The 9,507-nt window shown below is 62.3% G+C and overlaps 1 protein-coding gene across 1 annotated transcript; it reads left to right on the top strand.

The window, feature by feature from the left end:
* The first annotated feature begins 5,017 nt into the window (after positions 1-5,017).
* KRT18 (keratin 18) lies at positions 5,018-8,831 on the top strand. The gene is made up of 7 exons (XM_006278642.4): positions 5,018-5,535; positions 7,011-7,093; positions 7,356-7,512; positions 7,609-7,773; positions 7,887-8,012; positions 8,137-8,360; positions 8,578-8,831. The coding sequence occupies exons 1-7, from the start codon at positions 5,101-5,103 to the stop codon at positions 8,690-8,692; spliced, it is 1,305 nt and encodes a 434-aa protein (XP_006278704.1). The 5' UTR covers positions 5,018-5,100; the 3' UTR covers positions 8,693-8,831.
* The last annotated feature ends 676 nt before the right edge of the window (positions 8,832-9,507 follow it).

Raw genomic sequence — 9,507 nt, 5'->3', positions numbered from 1 at the left:
TGACAAACAGCATCGCATTTGTGAAACCTCTAAACCCTGGAGGCTGGGTGCGAGGTGCCTGCAGATGCCCCGAAGGAAGGCCGCACCGAGGAGCAAGTGATGGGTGTCTTCGGGCCTGGTCCATGAGTCTTCCTCAAAGAAGCCGGCAGTGGGCACTGCAGCCGAGGCAGACCAGCCTGGGGCACCTCTGGCCTGGCCTGGCCTGGGGGGCAGGGGCTATGGGCAGGGGGCCGTTCTACCAGCAGGACAGAGTACAGAGAGTGGTTCAAGGTTACAAAACAAGTCCGGCTTCACCTTACAGAAAGCCAAGAGCAAAACCCCTGGGGAGCCCAGGACACCCCTGGTGCAAACCTGCCAAAGTCACTCCAGGTCCAGCCAGAGCTCCCCGGGGCCCAGGCATCCCCACCCCCTCGCTGGCTCCCATCCCTGCCTCAACACCCACAGCCCTGCACCTGTGATTTAGCAGCCAGGCGCTGGCTGCCCAGGGGACGCCTCTGTGCACAAGGCTGCATCTCAGGGCAGCGCTGGAACGTGGGTACAACCTGCTAATGACTCGCTAGGTCACAGCCCAGTGTTACCGCAGGCAGGAGGGGCGGCCGAGATGAGCACAGGCCAAGCAGCAGCAACATGCCACATATTTCCAGTGTGTGCAGAGGGCATGGGCTGGGCAGCTCTGGCATCAGTACAGGGACACCTGGAGAAAGAGTGAGGGACTTTGCCAAGGCCATGCCAGAAGTCAGTGACAGAGTCGGAAATGACGCCCACAAGCCTTGGCTCTCCCGCCCTGCTCTTATCTTCACAAAGTTCTGCGTTTCTTACCGCTGGGAAGGGAACCTGACTCATGCCCCGGCAATGCCAGCCAGCACACTGGAGCTTTGCATACACAGGAAATGGGCTAGGAGAGGAAGAACTCAAGGCTGCTCCAGGCTCATAACCAACAAGGGCTCAGAAAACCACTAACCCGGCCCTCAGCTGCCACCTGCCTGTGCAACCATGTGTATTTGCATATGCAAAAATATGCAAATATATCCTTTCACCTGTCTATGCTGAGGCCAGGAAGCGCCACAGCAGAGAAGAGCCTGAAGTTTGCTTTTGCAGCAATGCAAACAACCCCACCTTGCCGGATCCTGTCTCACCTCCAGAGCCCAGGGGAGACCACTCACCCCCCTGCCCATCCCATAGTGGCCTGGGAAGTGTCAGAGAACCAGCCCCATTGCAAGGCTTAGTCAGACCCTCCACCCCGCACAGCCTCAGCGGCCCTGGGCTCACTCGCACCAGCACGTGGCTCCAGACTGCAGGCTTGGGCTGTAGCAAAGGGCACAGAAATTAGCCTGGAAAGCCACAAGAGCCAAGATTTAAATCACAGCCAACAACACACTGCCCCCCACTCTTCCGCCCCACCTCGAAGGTAGCAGGTGGCCAGAGCTGTGTTGTTTAGGCCACACAGGAGCTGGCTGGAGCAGGGATCCATGGAGAGCAGGGATGCTGCTGAACTCACCATTCACCCTAGGCAAAGCCCTCACACTCCACCGCTGCTTGCCCAGGCTGGCGCTGGCACTCAAGGTGGGGTGGAGCTCAGGTGGGGGCCATTGGCCATCCAGTCCAAACAAGCAGGGGTCTCAGTTTGCTGCAATCAACAGTGAAAGCGAGGGACAGGGCACAACCCCCCAGGGAATGGCAGCCTGCAGAGAATAGGGTCACACAGACGGGGTGTGCTAAAGCCAAGGAAAAGGCAATCGCAGGCCAAGCTGCATCTGGACCCAGCCATGAACCGAGCTGCAAGGTGCAGGACACCGCACAGCCCAGTCCCTGAGTGTGTAATCACACCTGCACAGCCCCCAGCTCAGGGCTGAGCAAAATATGGCCCGTGAGCTGGATTCAGCCTGCTGAGGGATTTTGTCTGGCCAATGGCGGGTCCCTTGGTTGCGTCAGGCCCTGGCATGGGGGGCAGCCTGGGCTGTGGCACATGCAGCTGGTCCCACTGTTCCTGGGCTGGGACAAGGCGGCAGCTGGACTGCCTTCCTGCTGCCACCAGACTTGGCCCTGTTGCCCAAGCACCCCGCTATGTACCCAACACCCACTGCCGGGGCAGGACCCACGTGAGCGGGGTGCACAGCCGGACAGATGGGATGGGGCCGTGGGAGAGCAGGGAGCGGTGTCCGGGAGTGGGGATCACAGGGCAGTGACAGTGCAGGGCCCCAGCAGTGCATCTGCTCCCTGCATGCCCCTGCGATGGGGGCTGGTTCTGCAGGCTGGGGTATGCAGGGGGCAAATGGTGGCTTTGCCCTGGGCCCCATCCCCATGCTGTCATGGCCTCAGAATTGCATTCCCACCCACCCATCCTGCTCTCTGGTCCCGACCCAGCTGCCCAGCAGAGCACAGAGCAGAGCCACTTGGAGTTTTGCTGACATGTTGTGGGGAGGGAGGGTGGGGAAGTGCTGACCCGGCCCATGAGAGCTCACCAAAACTCCCTAAGTGGTCCCTGGCCCAAATAATTGCCCACCCCTGCCCAGCTCCTTCCGCCCCTGGTCTTCCTGATCACAGAGCCATACACATGTGCACTTCCACAGAGAACTTAGCATCACAAAAACCTGCTTTTTTCCAATATGCAACCACCAAAAGCCAAAGAATTGAGCCCCAAATGCTCCACTGCCCTCCCGGGGAAGCCAGCAGGCTGTTAAGGGACAGGTCCGGAGAGCATTTCCAGGGGTGATCACAAAAATAACTCCTGTCCCTAGAAATGCACTTTCCCACCCCCAAAAATCTTAGGGTTGGCTTTTCCCCCAGGGCAGCAGGTTTCAGCATGACCCGGTAACAGGCCAGGCTGATGAGTCCACGTCTGAGATCCCCAGGTCCAGCAGGTCCCAGCAGCTGCAGCCTTTCTGTATGTGCTACGTGGGAGCCGGTGTTCCCTACCCGGCTCTCTCCCATCCAGACCCCACAGGCCTGATCTGGCTGGGCTGATCCTATCACTGATAACCCCCATCCCTGGAATCTGCCGTGACTTCATTCCAGGATGGTGTGCATGGAGCTCCAAAGCATCTCTGACGCTGAGCATAAATCAGCCAGAGGCCTGGAGCCAACCATCAGGGGGTTCTCTCCAGAGCTGCAACACCGGGCCATGTGGGAGGTAGAGCTGCTGGTATAGGTGTGTGGCTGGGGGCTGGGAGGGGGGTGCGGGTTGCTGAGATCACAGCCACCCTGGCTGTATCAGGGAAGGGCCCAGCAGAGCCCGGCTCAGACCCAGTCCCCACCCTGAGCATCTCCCGGTTGGAGCAGCGGGGAAATGATTTGGATCTCTGTGTGTGGCAGAGCCAGCTTGAACCCCCATCCCTGCTTTAAAAGCAGACGGTGTTACTATCAAAGCCCAGCACCCATCGGTCCCAACCTGCTGCAAGGAGCTGCACAGGCCATAGGAGAAGGGTCCCTGTCTTAGCCCTGGTCCACAGATGGCCACGCCATGGCTTGCATCTGCTCTGGGCACCAGGGGAGGCCTGGAAAAGCAGAGCCAGTGCAGGGGAACTCATGGCCTGGATGATCCTGCCCGGCCAGAGGAGTGTGGGGGCCGGGGGTCAGCTTGCAAAGGACACAGCTCCCAGCCCAGGAGCTGAATCTGCCTGTTTGGTTTCAAGGCGGAGAAACCAGCTGGGGGGACTCAGCAAAGAGCAAGAGCAAAGCAGAGGTGGGACATGGGGGCTATAGATGGGAGCAAGAGGAAGAAACTAGGCAGGGAGGAAGCACTGCCTCTCCTTGCCCTGATAAGGCAGGAATGGGAGCAGGGTGGGGGAGATAAGGACCTGCCTTCCTGGCTCCATTCAGCAGCTTCTGCATGAGTCCCCACTTGGGATTGCACAAAGCTTCAGCTCCAAGGGTCAGGGCCCAGCACCACCCACACTGCCTGCCCTCAAACCAGACCTGCAATCCCCACCAGCCCAGCCCAGCCCAACCCAGCCCTTCCAGCAAGGGCCGGGGCTTTAGGTTGTAAAATGCAGTCCCCCGCTCCTTCCCCATGGATGTGAGAGCAGGCACATGGGCGGGATCCTTGCTCCAGGCCCCTCTCCCCCACAGCTCTGCTTTCTGCTGTGTTCTACTTGGCCACGCACCCGCCACGCTGCACCCCAGAGCAGGCTGCATTTCAGCAGCAAGGAGGGTCCTCGATGCCCACCCCAGGCCAATTATCCTGCCCCTGCGTCAGGCTCAGGGTAGAGGGAGCAGGACAAGGGGGCAGTGCGGGGTTGTATGTCCTTTGCTTTGTGCTGCCAGACCCAGAATCCCACAGCAAGAAGCTGGGGTTGGCAAGATGCCTGGAGGATGATGTTGTCACAGCCCCGGGCCAGCACAGGGAGTGTGGGGGCATGCAGGTTAGCAAGTGCCAGGGCCCCACAAACAACACGTGTGCACTGGGACAGCAGGTGGACTAGGTGGGCATGCTTGGAAACCCAGCCTGGTGCCAGGGACCAGGGGGTGGGGCTGGGTGAGCAGGCAGAGCAAAAGCGGGGTGCAGGCTGAGATCCCCACTAGGCTCTCCCCTGCCCCCACTTCCAGCCACCACCCTTCTGGGGATGGCTTGAAGGTGCTGGGGACCCCAGGCTGGGTGCTGATGCTCAGGGCAGGGGCAGGAAGGTCTGGGGGCTATATGAGGAGCATCAGAGGCAGTCCCTGCCTGGAGCCCCCTCCCAGCTAGAGTCCCCCGACCTTGGGACACCATCCAGGGACTCCTTCATAGCCCAGCTGGAGCCATATCTACAACGCAGTGGGAACCAGTGCACCCCACAGCTTCCCAGCCCTGCTCTGCAGGACCCCCCCCCCAAACCCACCCCACCCCACCCCACAAGCCTGGCCACTCCAGCTCCTTCTCAACCCCAGCTCCAGGGAGCCCAGGTGAGCAGCCCCTGCAGGAACAAAGAGCAAGGCTGAGGATTATCTGGGCCCCACCTTCCCCGGCAGAGGCAGAGCCAGAGGCAGGGAGGTGGAGCTGGGGAGCCCTCCTACCCCTCCCTGGCTCCCGGCTATAAATCCCAGGCCTGCTGGGCTGTATCCACCCTCCAGCCCTGTCCAGGCTCTGTCCTTTACAGCTGAGAGTCTCTCTGTCCAGGCACCATGAGTATCAGCAGATCAGTCTACTCCAGCACCCGCCGGCCCGTGAGCAGCAGCCAAGGCTTCCCTATGACCAGGAAGACCACCGCAGCTAGTGTCTATGCCGGGGCAGGGGGCTCAGGCTCCAGGATCTCCGTGCCTTGGGGCAGCGGTGGGGGCTATGGAGCCAGCAGCATCTACCTGGGAGCCTCGGGGGGCAGCGGTGGGGGCTATGGAGCCAGCGGCATCTACCTGGGGGGCTCGGCGGTCATCCACAACGAGAAGGAGACCATGCAGGACCTGAACGACCGCCTGGCTTCCTACCTGGAGAAGGTGCGGAGCCTGGAGACCGCGAACCACAACCTGGAGGTCCAGATCCGGGAGTTCCTGGAAAAAAAGGGGCCTAGCACCCAGGACTGGAGCCACTACTGGGACATCATCGAGGACCTGAGGAACAAGGTGAGATGGGCCTCGCCCTCACTGCCACAGCCACAGCCCCCGGGGGCACTCGGGTACACCTGAGACCCCCCCGGTTCCCCCCCAGCAGGGACCTCCAGAGGCTCCATATAGCCTTGCCCTGCCCCACGTTCACGCCCTGTGGGCTGCCGATGCCACAGCAGGTGAAGGGGCCGAGCCCAGCCCTAGGGGAGTGCTGGAGCTGCCAGCAGGGCTGGGGTTAGCAGATCCCACCCAGGGCATGGAGCATTTGCTCCCCAGTGGGCCTGATCCTGGCACTCCAGCCCCGGCTCGGCCTGAGCCCACAGCTGCCACGTCACACTACGTCCCTGGGGTACAAAGAGCAGGATGTTGGCACCTCCTTGGCAGCCCAGTCCCCACCCCCTCCTCCTCTTCTTCACTCCAGAGGCTGGGAGGGGGGGAATCATTCTCACCTGGGAGCCAGCGAGGAGCAGCAGGTGCAAGAGGAGGCAAAAGCAGGGTTGGAAATGCCACCCCCCCAGCTGGGCGGGTGGGGGCAGAGAAGCCGCCCAAGCAGGCACCTGGGCACAAAGGGAGCTGCAGGGAGGGAGAAGCTGCAGGTGGAGGGGACAGCTGGAAAGCACCTGCCCCGTCCCCTGCCACCCCTCCCGGGGTGGGTGGGAGAGGAGAATCAGCCTGGGGTATTTGCCCCTATGGGCATGACCCTCCTTTTCCAGCACCCCCTCCTCCCCTGGAGCTGGGCGGAGAACTCAGGCATCCGGGCTCTAACCATTAGACTAAATTACACCCTGCAGCCCCCAGGGCCAGCTGGGAGCAGGGGGGGTGGCCTGCTTACACCCGGGGAGGTTTCCCCACTAGGCCACCGGCCAGGACCCCGCTCAGAGTGGTCTGACAGCATCTCCTTGCCCGGACCCGAGCGAGGCCAGTGTAGGACAGTGCTGCCATCTCAAGGACCGTTATAGGGAACAGCAAGCCGGGGGCTGAAAAGCAAGTGGCCCTAAACTTTAGGCCACTGCTAAGCCAAGGTCACCCAATGACAGACTGCAAAGGGGAGCTGGTGCGGCTCCCTGATGAGAGGACCCCAGGCGCCCGGGCTCCCACGGAAATCCGCCACGGGACTAGCACTGTTTTTTTTGGCCTCGAGGCAACGGCGGCGAATAAAGGAAGCAACTGTGTCTTTAAGCGCCCGCCCCACCTTGCCGCCTTGTTGCCAGGGCAACACACCTGTCTTACCCTTTGCTAATTGCACCTGTGCTGGGCTAACGAACAATGGCAGTGGCTGGCGGGGGCCCAGGGACTCGGGTTACGGCTGCCCTGGAGCAGCTCCGGGCCGGGGAGGGGCTGAGCCGTGGGGCTGCAGCGGGGTTGCAATAGGGCAGGAGCCCGGGTGCAGTGGGGGAGCCCTGCTTTCCTCCATGGCAGGGGTGGGGACTCACCCCGATGCCCCCAGATCCCTCCTGGCACTGCCCCCGTGACGCTGCCTCTTGACCCCCCAGATCTACGAGGAGAGTGTGGACAACGCTCGCATTGTCCTGCAGATCGACAACGCCCGCCTGGCCGCTGACGACTTCAGGGTCAAGTGTGTCCCCTCTGCCCCCCTTCCTTGGGTGGGCTTGGGGCAGAGGCTGCCCCTGCAGGGGCAAGGGAAGCTGGGGGAGTGCGGGTCATGCTCTCCACGCCCTGAGAGCCGTGCCAAGTGCCTGCTCCCTTTGGGCACCTTTGGGCACCCATTGTCCCTTCCCTGTCTATGGGTGGGGGCAGAAGCATGCCCCCAAACCGTATGGGGACCCCCAGCCCTGAGCCCCGCCATCCAACCCCTCCATGGTCCATCCACGGTGCAGGTATGAGGGAGAGCTGGCCATCCGGCAGTCGGTGGAGGCCGACATTGCGGGGCTGCGCAAGGTCATCGACGACACCAACATGAGCCGGCTGCAGCTGGAGTCCGAGATCGAGAACCTCAAGGAGGAGCTGATCTACATGAAGAAGAACCACGAGGAGGTGAGGCCATGCCGGGGTGTCCGGGGGGAAGGGGAAGAAGTGCTGGGGTCATCCCCCCACCCCAGGGGCTCATGGCTGCGTGTCCCCACCCTGCAGGAGGCGAAGAGCCTGCAGGCTCAGGTCTCCGGCTCGGGGCTGACAGTGGAGGTGGACGCCCCCAAGACCCACGACCTGGGGAAGATCATGGCAGACATCCGTGCCCAGTACGAAGCCCTGGCACAGAAGAACCGCGAGGACCTAGACAAGTACTGGAACCAGCAGGTGAGCTTCCCCCGCCCCAGACCCTCCCCAACACCCGTGCTCCTGGGACCGGCTGCAAGGGAGATACCCCACCACCACCCCCAGGACCCTCCTATCTTGCCCTGTGCCTGCAGATCACCGAGAGCACCATCGAGATCACCCAGAGCACCAAGGACATGGACACAGCCCACGGCACCCTCACAGAGCTGCGCCGCACCTACCAGACACTGGAGATCGAGCTCGAGTCCCTGCGCAACCTGGTATGTGCCCGCCGCCCCCATCCCCCTCACCAGGTGCCCCCTTGCCCCCTCCACTCTCAGCGGGGGGAGCAGCACCCAGAGGGGACCCTGCTGACCACTTGTGCCCCAATCCCTGCCCCTGCAGAAGGCCAGCCTGGAAGCCAACCTAATGGAGGTGGAGAACCGCTACGGGATGCAACTGGAGCATCTCAACAGGCTCCTCCTGCGGACCGAGGAGGAGCTGATGCAGGTGCGGACCGAGGTGCAGCGCCAGGCTGAGGAGTACCAGGCTTTGCTCAACATCAAGGTCAAGCTGGAGGCTGAGATCGCTACCTACCGCCAACTGCTGGAGGGCGGCGAGGAATTCAGGTGAGCCCTGCAGTGGGCAGGGGGCCGTGCCTGGTCCCAGCATCACCCCCCTCACCTACTATGGGCAGGCCCTGGGAGATCCCCCAGCCCCTTATCCCCATGGCATGGCACTGCCATCCCCTTCCTCAGCATGCAATGCCCAGAGGGGTCCCCTCCTGGAGGGTGGCAGGGGGTGGCAGGGGTCTGACCTGGGGCCTGACCACCATCTCCGCTCCAGCCTGAAAGACGCGCTTGCGGAGGACAGCAGCCACAAGATATACATCCATGCCTCCAAGCAGATAGTGGATGGGAAGGTGGTGTCCGAGACCACCGAAACCAAGGCCCTGAAGTGAGGGCCCCACCAAGCCACCACACCACACTGTGCTCGCTCCCCTCCCACACGCTCCCCCACCTTGTTCCCCCAGAGCCCTCCAGGGACCCGCCGCCTGCTCGCACGGCTGACACTGCAATAAAAAGCCGCCGAGCACCTGGGGGAATCGCTACTCTTGGATTCTTTCAGCCTTGGTGGCCTTGGGGAGGTTTGGAGGGGGTTGGGGGAGGTAGAGCGATGCTGGGACTTGTACCATTGGGAAGCCAACCATGACCCTGCAGCATGTGGGCGTGTGTCCCGAGACTAGTGTGCCACAACAGATGTGACACAGGAGATGGGTCAAAACGGAGCCACGGAAAGGCAGTGGTTCTCGTTACTCAGATGGGTAAACTGAGGCCCAGGGTGGGTTACGTGCCTGGCACAAGGCCGTGAAGTCAGTCAGTGGTGGAGCTGGGAGTAGCAGCCGCCTGCTCCACCCACCACATTCCTGCCTCTGTTTGGAAGCAGAAGCCAGGAGTCCTGACGGCCGGCCAACGCCTGCCCCAGCCACTGCATCACACGTCCCACTGAGAGTTGGGAAAAGAACCGGGTCCAGGCCCCCTGCCTGACCCATTTGACCGTGCCCCCTCCCCAGCACTGGATGCCCACCTCTGCTCCCTGGCTCTGAGAGGCTGCACTCGGCCCTTCCCCTGCCTGTGGTCTCCTCTGTGGGCAAGGCTGGCTTCTGGGGCCTGGCTCCCAGCCCCTGCAGGAGCAGCTGCCTTCCCCCAGCCCAGGCCCAGAGCTCCAGCTGTTCCCAAGCCAGCTCCAGATGTGCCCTGCCAGGAGGAGGGTGTT

Source organism: Alligator mississippiensis, chromosome 15 (genome assembly GCF_030867095.1).
Source record: "Alligator mississippiensis isolate rAllMis1 chromosome 15, rAllMis1, whole genome shotgun sequence".
Classification (NCBI taxonomy): domain Eukaryota; kingdom Metazoa; phylum Chordata; order Crocodylia; family Alligatoridae; genus Alligator; species Alligator mississippiensis.
This window is presented reverse-complemented; position numbering and strand designations above follow the sequence as displayed.

Excerpts from the sequence above, each read along its gene's own strand:
- KRT18 (XM_006278642.4), top strand. The coding sequence starts at position 5,101 with ATGAGTATCAGCAGATCAGTCTACTCCAGCACCCGCCGGCCCGTGAGC. Across the intron at positions 5,536-7,010 it reads TCGAGGACCTGAGGAACAAG|ATCTACGAGGAGAGTGTGGA; the intron begins GTGAGATGGGCC and ends TTGACCCCCCAG. Across the intron at positions 8,013-8,136 it reads TCGAGTCCCTGCGCAACCTG|AAGGCCAGCCTGGAAGCCAA; the intron begins GTATGTGCCCGC and ends CTGCCCCTGCAG.